This window comes from Desarmillaria tabescens, assembly GCF_030435595.1.
Source record: "Desarmillaria tabescens strain CCBAS 213 chromosome Unknown EV420scaffold_26, whole genome shotgun sequence".
In the NCBI taxonomy this organism is placed as follows: domain Eukaryota; kingdom Fungi; phylum Basidiomycota; class Agaricomycetes; order Agaricales; family Physalacriaceae; genus Desarmillaria; species Desarmillaria tabescens.
In genome coordinates this window covers 118,716-131,919 of record NW_026848325.1, presented here as the reverse complement: position 1 = coordinate 131,919, position 13,204 = coordinate 118,716, and the positions used below count along the sequence as shown (strand labels likewise).

The 13,204-nt window shown below is 47.8% G+C and overlaps 7 protein-coding genes across 7 annotated transcripts; 4 read left to right on the top strand and 3 right to left on the bottom strand.

The window, feature by feature from the left end:
• Window positions 1-79: 79 nt before the first annotated feature.
• Window positions 80-1,546, top strand: EV420DRAFT_1644841 (uncharacterized protein; the record flags this gene model as incomplete). Its single annotated transcript, XM_060477697.1, has 13 exons — window positions 80-92; window positions 144-185; window positions 238-347; window positions 402-464; window positions 510-678; window positions 746-755; window positions 813-943; window positions 995-1,015; window positions 1,067-1,118; window positions 1,171-1,191; window positions 1,246-1,322; window positions 1,373-1,478; window positions 1,531-1,546. The coding sequence occupies 13 exons, from the start codon at window positions 80-82 to the stop codon at window positions 1,544-1,546; spliced, it is 831 nt and encodes a 276-aa protein (XP_060328704.1).
• A 223-nt stretch (window positions 1,547-1,769) lies between these two features.
• Window positions 1,770-4,142, bottom strand: EV420DRAFT_1694483 (uncharacterized protein). Its single transcript, XM_060479389.1, has 8 exons — window positions 3,698-4,142; window positions 3,287-3,646; window positions 3,062-3,235; window positions 2,844-3,011; window positions 2,782-2,795; window positions 2,559-2,728; window positions 2,405-2,508; window positions 1,770-2,349 (listed from the first exon to the last, which is right to left on the bottom strand). The coding sequence occupies exons 1-8, from the start codon at window positions 3,770-3,772 to the stop codon at window positions 2,041-2,043; spliced, it is 1,374 nt and encodes a 457-aa protein (XP_060328703.1). The 5' UTR covers window positions 3,773-4,142; the 3' UTR covers window positions 1,770-2,040.
• A 58-nt stretch (window positions 4,143-4,200) lies between these two features.
• On the bottom strand, window positions 4,201-4,734 carry EV420DRAFT_587642 (uncharacterized protein). The gene has a single exon (XM_060482686.1). The coding sequence runs from the start codon at window positions 4,688-4,690 to the stop codon at window positions 4,415-4,417; it is 276 nt and encodes a 91-aa protein (XP_060328702.1). The 5' UTR covers window positions 4,691-4,734; the 3' UTR covers window positions 4,201-4,414.
• Window positions 4,735-4,825: 91 nt separating this feature from the next.
• Window positions 4,826-6,165, top strand: EV420DRAFT_1336539 (SAICAR synthase-like protein). The gene is made up of 3 exons (XM_060468877.1): window positions 4,826-5,146; window positions 5,205-5,380; window positions 5,444-6,165. Exons 1-3 carry the CDS (start codon window positions 4,864-4,866, stop codon window positions 5,939-5,941), a joined length of 957 nt encoding a protein of 318 aa, XP_060328701.1. The 5' UTR covers window positions 4,826-4,863; the 3' UTR covers window positions 5,942-6,165.
• Window positions 6,166-7,139: 974 nt separating this feature from the next.
• Window positions 7,140-9,126, top strand: EV420DRAFT_1621415 (Alpha/Beta hydrolase protein; the record flags this gene model as incomplete). Its single annotated transcript, XM_060475693.1, has 9 exons — window positions 7,140-7,326; window positions 7,378-7,507; window positions 7,555-7,880; window positions 7,933-8,289; window positions 8,345-8,626; window positions 8,683-8,702; window positions 8,753-8,928; window positions 8,993-9,029; window positions 9,085-9,126. 9 exons carry the CDS (start codon window positions 7,140-7,142, stop codon window positions 9,124-9,126), a joined length of 1,557 nt encoding a protein of 518 aa, XP_060328700.1.
• Window positions 9,127-9,288: 162 nt separating this feature from the next.
• On the top strand, window positions 9,289-10,569 carry EV420DRAFT_587598 (immunomodulatory protein). The gene is made up of 2 exons (XM_060482685.1): window positions 9,289-9,376; window positions 9,430-10,569. Exon 2 carries the CDS (start codon window positions 9,684-9,686, stop codon window positions 10,221-10,223), a length of 540 nt encoding a protein of 179 aa, XP_060328699.1. The 5' UTR covers window positions 9,289-9,376; window positions 9,430-9,683; the 3' UTR covers window positions 10,224-10,569.
• EV420DRAFT_587541 (uncharacterized protein) lies at window positions 10,567-12,924 on the bottom strand. The gene is made up of 3 exons (XM_060482684.1): window positions 12,795-12,924; window positions 11,449-12,744; window positions 10,567-11,402 (listed from the first exon to the last, which is right to left on the bottom strand). Exons 2-3 carry the CDS (start codon window positions 12,646-12,648, stop codon window positions 10,911-10,913), a joined length of 1,692 nt encoding a protein of 563 aa, XP_060328698.1. The 5' UTR covers window positions 12,649-12,744; window positions 12,795-12,924; the 3' UTR covers window positions 10,567-10,910.
• Between the last annotated feature and the right edge of the window lie 280 nt (window positions 12,925-13,204).

The following is a 13,204-nucleotide window of genomic DNA, read 5'->3' as shown; positions in this document are numbered from 1 at the left end:
CCGGCGTCTTCTCCACTCAGGCTGGCACTTATCATTGCGCTTATAAGGCGTTACCACGTCTTTTTTTCTTCCCATCGCCATGTCCTCTCCAGGTAAACGTTTATTATCCCAGACGCGTACCTTGAAATTTTGATCATCCTCAGACTTATCCCTGACTTCCCTGTTCAATGTGAAGGGCAAGATTGGTGCGTTACCAGGTCCACGCGATTAATTTGCTGTCCTAAACACAAATCACAGTGCTCGTAACTGGCGGAGGATCAGGTATAGGGAAGATGATCGCTGCAGGCTTTGCTCAGAATGGAGCAAAAGTATATATCGCTGCTAGGAAGGAGTCTCAACTGAAAGAGGTGAACTCACCGTGTTAGAACATCGTACCAGCAGCACGAGCTAACTTACCCAAGGCTGTAGCCGATCTCCAAAAGACAGCTTCTGAAAAAGCTTCATACATCGTCGGTAACGTTGCGGTACGTTCCCATGGATCATTCATATTCTATATTAAACTCGTGCAGACCAAAGCTGGATGCGACGCTATCATAACCGAATTCAAGAAACACGAGAACAAGCTACACGTTCTAGTCAACAACTCCGGCATCACCTGGGGAGGCCCCTACGACAACTTTCCCGAGGAGAAAGGATGGGATAACGTCTTCAACGTGAACGTCAAGAGTATCTTCTACAGTGCGTACCTCAAACTACCTCCTTTGGGAACTCTACACGACGCTTAACATTCCCAATTCAATATCAGTGACAGCAGGGTGAGCCGAGGGCCCTGAGATCCAAGTTCAACCCGGGCCTCATTGCATTTTCGACAGCCTTACGGAACTCCTTGCCAAAGATTCCGATGCTTACGACCCTGGTCGTGTCATCAACATATCTTCGACAGCTTCCGTCGAACCGGAAAGCGAAGGCGCTTTGAGCAGTGCCGGAAATGGGACATGGAGTTGTAAGTGGACGTGGAACACGCCACTTCCGTCATCGAGCTAACGCTAAGTAGACCAGCCCAGTAAAGCCGCGGGTGAGTGAAATAATGCGTACCTCATGCGAACTCGCCTAATATCCCTTGCAGTGAACCACCTGACTTCATCGTTAGCCGTGAAACTGGGTCCCCGTCATGTCACGTAAGACTTGCGCTCATTCCCGGGGATCCTTTGCTGACGATAAAGCCTCCAGAGTAAACGCCATACTGCCGGGGTAAATATTCTTCCTCTATCCATTTGTCCATCGTCATCCTAATATCTCTCGTAGACTATTTCCAAGTAAAATGACTGCCTGGGGTTTCAGAACTGCGGGCGAGAAGACGTTTATCGCTAGCCAGCCTACGGGTATGTCTTGTCCTTATACAGCTTACGATTTATTCACTTCGACCTATCAGGACGATATGGAGCTCCTCAGGATATGGCTGGTCTCGCGCTTTTCCTCGCTTCTCCAGGTTCATCGCACATTACAGGAACCCATACACTCCTTGACGGCGGGTCGAGGTACGTCGCGCAAAGGATAGCTCCCCAAGTGAAGCTATGACTATTCCGCGAGGCTTGGTACTCTATAATTTATAAACAATGCAATGAATTCAGAAGTCTACCGTCAAGACGTACTACAGTTGTGATAGATGACATCGATACAGGCCTTGAAACTTTATGAGCTACAGTTCCAGAATCCGAGTCTGATCAGAAAATCATGCACAAGAGGGAAAACATTCCGTTACAGATGGCCTCTAGATAGATAGGGCTGGCCTTGCGCAATCGAATTCGGAGCACACCACAGGAACGCATGGTCTTTGATGGCAGATCGACGTACGTTGCACAAAGGATATCTGCTGGATCCTCAAGTGAACCTATGATTATCTTTTGCCATGTCAACAAGGCTTAATACCGTATATTATACAATCCGATGAAAAGTACTACTGTCGATACAGTTATTACATGCAAACCAATCCGCTTTCAGTCTTTCGAATACGCTACAATTCCATGATGCCAAAGTCCCCAAAAAACAATCAAAAAGAAAAAGGACCACTCCCTTACCCATGCCCTCGAGACAAGCTCATCAACCTTCCGAGACCTTACCACTAATGCCAAGATCATTCAACGCCTCTGTCACCTCACCCACAGTCCCATTGGCATTCCACGTGGATCCCGACACATTGTGGCCGACTTTCCACTTGCCGCCCTGCATGCATTTACTCGCCTGCTCCAAGATTGACTTATACATCGTCCTGTTGAACCCGACGCACTGTAAACCGATGCACGCAACTTTGAGTGCCCCAGCGGCGTAGAGCTGGGATGTCTCGTACACGTTCTGCGGCGAGACGTTCTTTCGACCAGCAATCGTTTCCTTGATGATAGCTTGTACGGTCTGTTCATCAAAGAAATCAGATACGACATCCTTATGAACGTGAAGGGAAACATACTTCATTGGATAGCGCCTCCCATTCTTTTGTTGTGAGGTCGTCAAGTCGAAAAGCTTTGTATATACCGGCATAATACCAGGTGCCATCTTTGTTGAAGAAACACTCTACGCCAAAAGGATAAGGTTGAGAATACAATGATGTAAATTTGACCCACCAGTAGGTTTATTCATCCTCGAAAGAACGTCGACAGAAGACCATCGATGTGCAGTAGCTACACGAGGGTTCGTGTTGCATTTGAAAGCAGGAGTCAAGAAATAGCCGTGTTCTTCGCGTTCCGGACACCATGACGTGGTGAGCTGTTGCAAAAGGCGATAGTTTGATAACCTATTGTCTGCTTCAGAAAGGGAAGGCATGCATATATGATGATAGTAACGCACGAGCTGCGCAAGGACTAGAGCGGGGCTCAGTAACTTGATCCATTTCCGGTAGAAAAACGTACCCCAGATGTGCTACCAAGGAACTCATGCAAAGTCAAATTCTGAGGCAAAAGTATTGGCTTCAGTGTATCATCTGGTGGATCTTGCGGGAGGGGCATTGCCGCGAGAAGCTTGTTTCTCTGTTCGATGGTCTCTTCGGCTTCAACGGACTCTGGTACGGGGCGTGCAATCTGTAACGCACATGAGCGCCTGGCAGAAGGGACAATAGCGAAGAAATGACCTTGTAATCGAAGCCATTATCGTCAGCTTTCAAGATAGGCCTAATGATGTGGTTTTCGGTGCAAACGGAGGACATCGATGTTTGTGATGAACAACGCGATGGCAGGGGAGGTGTATCACGCAAAATTCGGAGTGGAATCATTCCTGGATTCTGATTTCCCGACTGTTCACTAGTCTGCTCAACGAGTCAGGCAATATTACGCGTCGGGGCGAGAAGATGACGGACCTTGTAGGCGCCATCATCATATCGAGGAGGAGGTTCAGTGGAAGCGGCGGTCTGCGCACTCTGCTCGCGCATCTCTTCTCTCAGACTCTTGACAATACTCTCGAGTGCGGAAATCTCCTCCTTTAGCATGTCTGTCTCCGTAACGCCTCCATCTCGTTGGGCAAGAGACATGCATTCCTTGAAAAATTCGGGACCGTGAGAGTTGCCTTGAAGACGGTCTATGATAGCGACTTTCTGTCGAAGAGAAATGTAGGCCTCTGATAATCGCCGTACTGCCGCGTCTCGAGCATGCATGGCCTCGGTGACCTTCATCCGTTCTGTCGAAATTTCGATGGCCATCTCGACGACCTTGAAAGGATCCTAGAAATGCAGTGAATTAGACGTCGAATAACGCGCATATATGCCACTCACCGCTGCCTTTAGGATCTCCAATTCGCGTTTGACTTGAGCCAATTCGTTGGCAAGAGCACCGTCGGCGGCCATCATCAAGAACCTGAAGCAGAAAGTATAGAAAATGTGGACGAGGATAACCGGCAAGCTATTCAGTGCTCAGTCGTGCGCTTGCATGCAGAAGAAAACGAAGAAATGGGAAGAAGTCAAGAGAGATGTTCCCAGTTTTGGGAAAAGTCGCGATCGAGCGTCAGACCAAAAGTCGTCCGGATTTAGCATATCAGAACGGTACATTATTGTCCGAAATTAGCTCATTCTAAGTTGACTGAGACATTTTTTGACCAGATCCGGGCGGTGGCAAGCAAAAGAAGCGCTCTATAAAGAGCAGTACTTATCGGCAGCAGGAAATGAAAAACTAGGACAAAAAGACTGAGAATTTATTCAATCCTTCAGTAAAATACCGAATGTGGCAAAAATCCGTAGAAAGGCGGATTTAGAAGCAAGGACAGTAACTATTTGAGAAAACACCAGTATCGTAGGCAGAAGAGACGTCAAGAATTCCGAGAGTGTCACTTTCGCAGCGAAGAGCAAGGGAGTAGAACGATAGCTCGATTCGATAGTACATGATAAAAATTATAGGTCGGACATCCAGTAACAGGGTAGCATTCTAGACCGAATCTATCGCAACGAATAGCTGAAGAATGAAGTGATGCCTCTACCAAACGTGAACAAGTACAATCAGAGCTCATCTCTCTTGGATCTCTGCCTCAGCGACTGAACATCGACTCGATGAATACCCTGAGCGGCCTTCAACGATGCCAACACTTCCTCGCCCCGCTGTGCCCATTCCTGTTTCGGTACACTCAACATTTGTACGTCATCCAGCGATCCTACTTGACCGACATGGGTGATCAGAGGATGAATAGTCGAAAGAGCCTCTGGAGATTGGTTGTAAGGAGAATTAGGCGCGAGAGTGACCGCCAGATACGTGTTTGCTTCGTAATTCTGTTCCATATTGACTGTTCGTGGTGGGGGGAGAAGGAACACTTGGAAGGGAATTGCCGAAGTTTCCGTCGGCAGGAATTTGCCGTCGCAGCCGACCGATCACTTATTGATGCCTGATTCGAACTCAGCTTTCTCTTGGCGTTCCATCCCATGGCAGAATATACTGATACAGTACTACCACCATGTCCTCACCTATCAGCACAATTCCACTAGCATCACAAGTTGGCGGACATGCTGGCGTTCTCACAAGTGAAGACGGATCGCTCCTGATCAAACCTGCTTTACCGCTAGAGCATCATTTCTACCAGACCCTCAATACCAATCCTGCATTTGACGCCCTTCGACCGTTTATCCCAAAGTTCCTTGGCACCCTCAAACTTCAGGGTGAACTCGATGAAGCCAATCAGGGATTAGAGCCAGGTAACGGAATTGCGGTGAAGCAGTTTCCCGAAGGGCACCAGAAAGATGAGTGGTTATCCATGTATCGCGGTCGCGTATATTTATCGTTCCTTACTTTGAATACAGTCCCTTGTGCTAGAGAATCTGTCACACCCATTCACTAGACCCAATATTTTGGACATAAAGCTCGGGACTGTATTGTATGATGAGGATGCGTTACCCGAAAAAGTTGCTAGGATGGAAAAGGTTGCTAGAGAAACGACATCCTTTGAGACAGGCGTCCGGCTAACAGGTTTCCAAGTGAGCCTCTTGTCCATACTAAAATTACTAAAATACTTTCCTTTTCTTATCGGGTTACCTTAGGTACACGATCACGCTACCATGGAAGCCATTAACACTCCCAAATCCTACGGTAAATCCATCAAGTCGTCTGATCTTCCTGAAGGTATCGCACGTTTCTTCCCCGCTCTCGCTCCCCATACCACACAAGGCCTACCTTCGAAGCTTCTCGTACCTGTACTCAAAGCCCTTCGTGAAGACATCGCAGAGATACGTGAGGCCTTTGCTGACGTGGAGATGAGGGTGGTCGGCGGCAGTTTGCTCATCATTTACGAGGGAGACTTGATCAAGGCCGAGGACGGGGTGAAATGGATGTTGGAGGAAGAGGAGGAGGAAGATGACGAAGACGAGGACGATGACGATGAGAAACCCAAGCGAGGGCCTCCTTATATCGTCAAACTGATCGATTTCGCTCATACTCGGTTTGTACCGGGGAACGGGCCTGATGAGGGGGTGTTGAAGGGCTTTGACACGGTTCTGAGCCTTTTAGACGGAAGGCTAAGGGAAGTAGAATTAGCATGAGGTGGTATCTCGCATACAAATACTTATTAGTGAATGTATAAATTTCAGCAGTTGTATGTTAGAGCAACAATCACCGAAGGACATTAGCAGCTAACCATCGTCTTTGAGTACAGTCATCACCCGGTCGGATGTACAGGCAAATTTCCGATGGATTTTAAAACCTCCCTCATCCATTTTTCATCCAGTAAAGTATATAATAATGTCAAAGCTATGTTTAAGACTATACATTATGAGTTTTAGGTGGTTCCATAATGATTTGATAGCATGGTGAATTTTTTCGAGGAAAGTCCAAAATTACCGGTTACCGGCACCTCTGTACACCGGTTTCCGTGCGCCAAATTTGGGCCACCGTTTCCCAATTTGGAGTATTTTCTCACGGCTCTGAAAAGCGGTTCTGGTTCGTTTTGCCTGTAGCACCACAACAAGTAATCTCTGGCCCATGGTTCTGCAGGAAAAATCCATCCTTATAACTAGTAAAATGATTTGCGACATCAATTTATGCAACCCAATGCCCTCACTTTTTTCTAATACTGTATTCTTGTTTTTCTAAAATTCATATCACTCACAAATCACTCATCATTGATTTTTTCCTGACCGATACAAGGCTCCTTGACTTGATTTTCATTAGTGGTATGATGACCTATATTGTCCTCTATAAGATAAAAATAAAATTGGCACCACAATAGAGCGGAAAGTGAAGTTATATTCAAATGTACAAAAGACCGGGTGATGACTGTATCATCTTCGGTCTTTCTTGGGTTTTGAGTCTTGATTGAATTCTTGATCAAAAAGTGAAGAAGGTTTGTGAGAAGCATGGTCCGTAGCGCGAACTGACGACTTGCCCTGATCTTCTGCGACTAACTCGGCCAGTCCTGCTGGTTGCGGAATTGCTTCCCTAGCCAATCAAGGACAAATTATTCCAAGCCCGTACCACTCTTTGCAGAGCGGGAAGCTGTGGAAACCAAGTTTTCTGGAGGGGACAGTCTTGAACCAGCGCACAAGCGGACTGAATCGCTGACGTAAACCACTCACATTCCCGGTTTAGGGCCATTACAGCCACTGCACCATTGTACCATTAGTGTTAATATTACTGTTATCTTACTCATTCCTTTGCCTTCTTTCTTTCCTGCGTTTCCGATTGGTCGACGCCTCTAAAGCCGAGAAGACGCGCCTCGTTACTGTCATCTTCCTTCCCGTCATGAGGCCATTCAAACTGCTCCTTTTCTCCCTGCCATTGGTGGCCTCCTTCCCCACCTATGGCGACCAGACAGTCTTCAGCAACAATGACTTCGGCGATGCACTGCAAGCAATATTGGATGGGAAACAGAACATGGAGAAATGGGTACACGACGGCAAGGATTTCATCAAACAAGACAATCTTATGTGTGAGCAGCTCCAGAATCCTTCATCCCAGCGTGTATTCTAATTCTCGACAGATGAACTCGTCTCCCACCCGTCATTCGACCAACACCAACTTAGGGTTACCAAGCCCAAACTCTGTGACCCTACGGTCAAGCAATACTCTGGCTATCTGGACATCGAGGAAGATAAGCATCTCTTCTTCTGGTACTTTATCATCTCGCGTTTTACGCTGTTCGTTCATAAATTTCCAGGTTCTTCGAGTCTCGAGATTCTCCCAAAGACGATCCTCTGATTCTATGGCTTAATGGCGGACCTGGGTGCAGTTCTTCCACTGGGCTGTTGTTTGAACTCGGTCCTTGCCGTGTGGGTGAGCTTGGTCATAATACCACCTCCAACCCAGATAGTTGGAACTCCCATGCCAACATCATCTTCCTTGACCAGCCCATCAACGTTGGATACTCGTATGCGGACAATGGCAAGACCGTTTCCACTAGCCCCGTTGCTGGGAAAGACGTCTACGCTTTCCTCGAGCTGTTCTTCCATCGGTTCTCCGAGTATTTGGAGCTGCCCTTCCATAGTAAGTCAGTCACTGAACAAAAGCTGTGTCCATAGTAACCTTAATTATATAGTCGCTGCTGAGAGTTATGGTGGAACATATGCACCCAATATCGCGAGCGTCGTTCATGAGGCGAATAAGGAGCTATCTATTGCTCCCACTCCCAGTCTAAAGAAGATCAACCTCGCCTCAGTCATTCTCGCTAATGGGCTCACCAATCCTTACATTCAAATGGGTTCTGTTGCAGACTACGCGTGTGACGGCCCGTTCCCCATCTTCAGCGATCCAGAGGGCCCCGAGTGCACCTCCCTTCGTGCGAAGATCCCGACTTGCCAAAGACTCATCAATTCCTGCTACAAGTTCCAATCTAGGCTAACCTGTGTACCCGCCATGCTCTATTGTAATTCTCAGTTGTTCGGACCTCTTATGGGTGAGTAGCTGAAAATGATTCTGATCTCAAACTCTGTTCTCACCTGACTTGCCAGCAACTGGTCTGAATCCCTATGATGTTCGGAAGAAATGTGATAGATCCAAGGACAAAGACGGTGAACTATGTTACAAACAAATGGGATGGATCGAGAATTACATGAATGATCCTTCTGTCAAGCGCGCGCTGGGCGTAAATCCTGAGCGCAACTTTGACTCGTGTAACATGGAAGTCAATCAGGCGTTTGCATTTCAAGGTGATGGGGGCCACAACAGCGCACTCTTATTGCCAGAGTTAATCAATGATGGAATCAAGTTGCTTGTATACGCCGGAAATGCTGGTCTGCCCTTTTTTGTCTTGTCTCTCATACTAGGCTAATGGTTATCTTGCTTACAGACATGATGTGCAATTACATTGTACGCTCATTTATTCTTGCGCTCTGGTCACTCCTTATGTTAGATCATAGGGAAACTCGAGATGGGTTCAAGAACTGGATACCGCTTTCAGTGAGGAATATTACGATGCCGAAACGCTTCCCTGGGTGATTGCGAAGACTGGTGTAACTGCCGGCGAAGTTCGTAGTGCCGGTGGCGGTGGGTTCACTTCAGGAAACGTCACTTTCGTGAACGTCTACAATGCCGGGTTCGTCTTACCTTCAGGTTCTTGTGTATTGATTGACTCACCATGTTCGGATCTTTCTAAATAGACACATGGTTCCGTACGATCAATCTGAGGCTGCCTTGGTTTGTTAATTGTTTATTGTATCGTCTTACGGTACTGACTATCATGCTTCACCAGGATCTGATCACTCGGTGGATTACGGATACCCCCCTGTCATAGATGTATTTCATGAGGACTTACACAGTTTTTTAGTACGTGTATAGAATGAATATAGACTTGTATGATTTCTCCTCTGATTGCGGGAGTTCACATCATCTGTTATATGACATGTGAAGGTGGCGTTTTCTCTGCTTCTTCGCCTTCGCAAGGATGTTCAGATGATCTACTACGTCAATCGCTTATATGTATTAAGCGTACGTCTTGGAGTTACCCGCCAGCTACAGTAACCGACGCCCACATATTTGCAATGGTCTGGTGGTTTTCAATCTATCACCACTTTTAATATTGATACCTGATGTATAGGAAGATCGACACGGTAGATCTAGGCAGACCTCTCTTTCCTGCACAACCACTACTTTCTTCCATTGGATCCGGGCTGTTCGACATGCGCTTCTGGTCTCGAATTCTTAAAGATGTAATAGTCAAAAACTCGTAAACTAGGGCCGCCAGCATTAGAAGTCTCTTGTACTTCACCTAATTGACCAGGCGGCGTTTCTTTTCCGAGGATTCGCAACGTAACGCCATCTGTTACTGACACTGAGGATACCTACCTTGGTATGTCGTGTATATCGTCATATAAAACCTACTACTGTATGCCTCACATTCCATCGCCTCCTCTGCGAGCCAAAGCAGAAAACCGAGCCTCTCAAACCAAGCCCATCACCACCAACATGAAGTTCCTCTCGTCGTTCGCCCTCGCTCTCATCCCCACATGCGCTATGGCCATAACCGCCGGCTATGACAATGGCTACGGCGTCGGGACCAACTCACTCCGCAGCGTTGCTTGCTCCGATGGCTCCAACGGTCTTTTGACCAAGGGCTACACCACCTACGAAAGCCTCCCCTCCTTCCCGTACATCGCGTCGTCCTCCGCCGTCGAGACTTACAACAGCGCAAACTGCGGTACATGCTGGAACTTGACGTACACGGGGCTGGGAGAGCCGCGCAATATCACGGTCTTGGCTGTAGATCATGCCGATTCGGGATTTTATACGTCGTTGGAAGCGTTCAATAATTTGACGGACGGACATGCCGTTGAGTATGGGATCGTGGATGTTACGGCTGTCCAAGTCAATGCGTCATACTGTGGGTTGTAAAGGATAAGAACGGGTGGTTTCTCCTTTTTTTCCGGACTTCTTGAATTAGCTTGAACATACTGAAGTGTTTTCAAATTGTATCTATTCTTTTTCTTGTATATCTTGTTTTGGATTGTAGATCTATTCGGACCATCTATTTACATCAGTCAGAATGCGCTTTCGTATCGGTTCCGAATTGAGATTGGATGACATTAAAATCATGTGTATTCATTGGGATCGTAACATAGAAAAGAAGCAAAATTAAGTCATCCCATAACGAATGACAAGGGAAGCGAGGATTCAAAATGGGCATTAGGAGAATAAGTACAGTATCCAGCGAACGAAAGAAATAGAACAAACAGTCATGATGGTCGTGCGTTGTGCATTAGATGCGGAGAACTTGTCTTTTGACACGTCTCAGGGTCTTGACTTCAGCAGGAATACTTGTATCCCGTATAGACTGAAGAGAATTGTTAACCGATGATGCCTTTGGCGCAGGCATCTTTCTGATATGGTTGGGAGGTCCTTTATTGCGAGAAATATGAACTGGGGTGGAAGAGACACCAATTGGAGGAGGAGTGATGGGTGGCGGCAAATCCGAAGAATGGGACGTAGGCTTTCTAGTTGAAGCAGGTTCTCGGCAAGCTTGAGCGGAAACAGGTGTACGAGTCGGCCGCGAGGGCAGACTCTTGTCCCTCTGTCTATGACCTACGCTAGAATTTGACCTTCGCGGGCGTGGCGTCCGGCACGTTTCTGGGATAGGAGCAAACTGGCTGGTGGGTTCGAAGGACCGCTGATGAGGTGTTTGGGAGATCCTGAAGCACGATTGTCGGGTGAAAGTCTCGTAGGCGGCGGGGCTCTTGAACTTGAATCGCCAGCTTGCTTCCTAGAGAGTGACGGTGATGAAAGATCATCCATTGAAGTCGTACGTGATGGCGGGGTCACTGTTATTGAAGGAACTGTTTGAGGAGATAGGCCAACTCTCGAGGCTGATGAAGAAGGGTTAGGCGGTTCGCCGTCACTGCACAGACTAGCAGCAGCGGTCGAAGACGCTATGCGAGAGCTCCTGCGGGAAGGTGTATCCACTGTAGTTGAAGTAGAATGTAAGGATGTACGCGGCGAGCGTGAATCAAGTCGATCAGGATATGCGAGCATCGCGGCAGCTTCTCGGTGAATCTTATCAGGTCCAAGGTAAGCGCTCTAAACGTGATCAGCCAAATATTCCAAAGGGACGAATGAAGCCTACCGTATCGCGTTCTTTACTTGAAATGAGGTTTTCTCTATAATGAGATATTTCCTTTGCGGCCGCCCCGTAGCGTAAATCATCTGCGAGAAGCAACCTTTCCTTTCGTGTACTGGGATAGCTTTTGGGTGGTACCGGAGGAGGCAGTGAATTCTCTGAATCTACAGAGGACCTCCTGTGAAATTTAGGCTTGTGAGCGGCTGTGATATGCCCAGTGGGGCACCAAGGATCAACGGGAGTCTCGGTGACCGCGTTTGATGGACTGAAAGTGGCCTTGCCGATATCGAACAGGCGTTCTGTGAGACTGGGACGTCTCTTCCGAAGAGACGAGCCGATAATTTCACTAGGAAGGGCTCCGGGTTCGGAGAGAAGAGACTCTAAGTGACTATCCGATGACTGGGAAGTGATGCAGCTGTTCTCGACGGAGTGCAGGCTGCCTCGGCCCGCGATATCATTGGAGTATGCAGGACTGGAAACTGACTGAGATCGACGCATGCGGTATGGACGGCTCGTTCGAGGACGGGTGTCAAGGAGTGTAGAATGAAGAGATTCTTGTAGAGATTCTGGATAAGTAGGAGGTGTTGTTGGGGTAGATGGTACACGTGAACGAACGCTCTCTGAAGCAAGATGGTGGGCATTGCCATCTGAGTTAGGTGGCAGAGAAACAGGAGCTGCCACTAAGGCCACCTGTTGCGCTTCAGACTGGAGTGGGTTATTACGCTTCGGGTTCTGAACCTCGTGACTCCATAGACGGTCCACCCTTCGCGCAGTTGCCAGAGCCTCTGCATTTTGCACACGGATATGGCGCTCACTGGCTGCTTCGTCTACTGTCTGTCCGACCCCCTCTAAAAGATGAGAAAGTAGATTGGTCTTCTCTGCTCGTTCCTCCTGACCGCGTGTGGCCCACCATCGGTCCTCTGAGGTCTCTTGCTTCACCTTCCAAGTGTCATCCAGCAGCTTGGATCTGTATTGGTTCAACTTGTCAAGGCCTTTAGCCGTGTCAGCGATGCGGCTTTCTGCCTCGACAGTGCGGCGTTCTGTGTCATGTAGTAACTGCAATGCGTCAACAAAGAGTCCTTGCATTCTCCGGATCTTGTATTCCTTCTCTTTGAGGGCGTCGATCAGCACATCTCGAGGGGTGTCGGTAGTGAACTCTCGACGCGACTTCTTTCTTGACTGGGAACGAGCGTCTGTGGCTTGCATGTGGGTGTCTTGCGGGGAACATGATACTCGACACGCATTTTATTCTTGGCGCTGCTGTGTTGTTTACGGTAACAGCTTGTATACAACAAAAAGCGCCTTGAAAAGGTTTGAATCACGGCGTCTTGAAAACAATGGAGAACACGCACACATGGTAAAACATTCCATGATACGCGACAATACCCTTGTATCGTGAAACGACTGAGCAGCAGGTAAACCAGAAGCTGATAGATGAAGAGACTCGTTCTTCATGCTCTGTATGTTCGAGCAGTGTTGATACTTATCAACTAGCTAATCAATAAGACGACTCCGCTAGTGTCGCAAATGTCGCAAATGACAAGTCCAATGTCACATATAGTACTGTTTCACAGCAAGGACAGAGCAATGGGGACCTGGGCGCTATACGAAGAAAGGAAGACGAAAAAAGAAGCCGGTGCCTTCAGGTTGGTGGCAGGAGGCTAGTGCGTCTAATTTGGGAAAGTTCTTGTTACAAGAGCCGATGCCATCAGTTAGTACACACAGCCATTGGAGGAGGAGAGACTGTGAGAAGCTGAGTCCA

What these genes read in the sequence shown, in the direction of transcription:
- EV420DRAFT_1694483 (XM_060479389.1), bottom strand. Translation starts at nt 3,772, where the DNA reads ATGATGGCCGCCGACGGTGCTCTTGCCAACGAATTGGCTCAAGTCAAA. An exon ending in ATGATGATGGCGCCTACAAG is followed by an intron (nt 3,236 to 3,286) that starts GTCCGTCATCTT and finishes CTCGTTGAGCAG; the next exon opens with ACTAGTGAACAGTCGGGAAA. An exon ending in GGGAGGCGCTATCCAATGAA is followed by an intron (nt 2,350 to 2,404) that starts GTATGTTTCCCT and finishes TTTGATGAACAG; the next exon opens with ACCGTACAAGCTATCATCAA.
- EV420DRAFT_587642 (XM_060482686.1), bottom strand. Translation starts at nt 4,690, where the DNA reads ATGGAACAGAATTACGAAGCAAACACGTATCTGGCGGTCACTCTCGCG.
- EV420DRAFT_1336539 (XM_060468877.1), top strand. Translation starts at nt 4,864, where the DNA reads ATGTCCTCACCTATCAGCACAATTCCACTAGCATCACAAGTTGGCGGA. An exon ending in TCCCGAAGGGCACCAGAAAG is followed by an intron (nt 5,147 to 5,204) that starts ATGAGTGGTTAT and finishes TACTTTGAATAC; the next exon opens with AGTCCCTTGTGCTAGAGAAT. An exon ending in TCCGGCTAACAGGTTTCCAA is followed by an intron (nt 5,381 to 5,443) that starts GTGAGCCTCTTG and finishes GGGTTACCTTAG; the next exon opens with GTACACGATCACGCTACCAT.
- EV420DRAFT_587598 (XM_060482685.1), top strand. Translation starts at nt 9,684, where the DNA reads ATGTCGTGTATATCGTCATATAAAACCTACTACTGTATGCCTCACATT.
- EV420DRAFT_587541 (XM_060482684.1), bottom strand. Translation starts at nt 12,648, where the DNA reads ATGCAAGCCACAGACGCTCGTTCCCAGTCAAGAAAGAAGTCGCGTCGA. An exon ending in CAAGTAAAGAACGCGATACG is followed by an intron (nt 11,403 to 11,448) that starts GTAGGCTTCATT and finishes GATCACGTTTAG; the next exon opens with AGCGCTTACCTTGGACCTGA.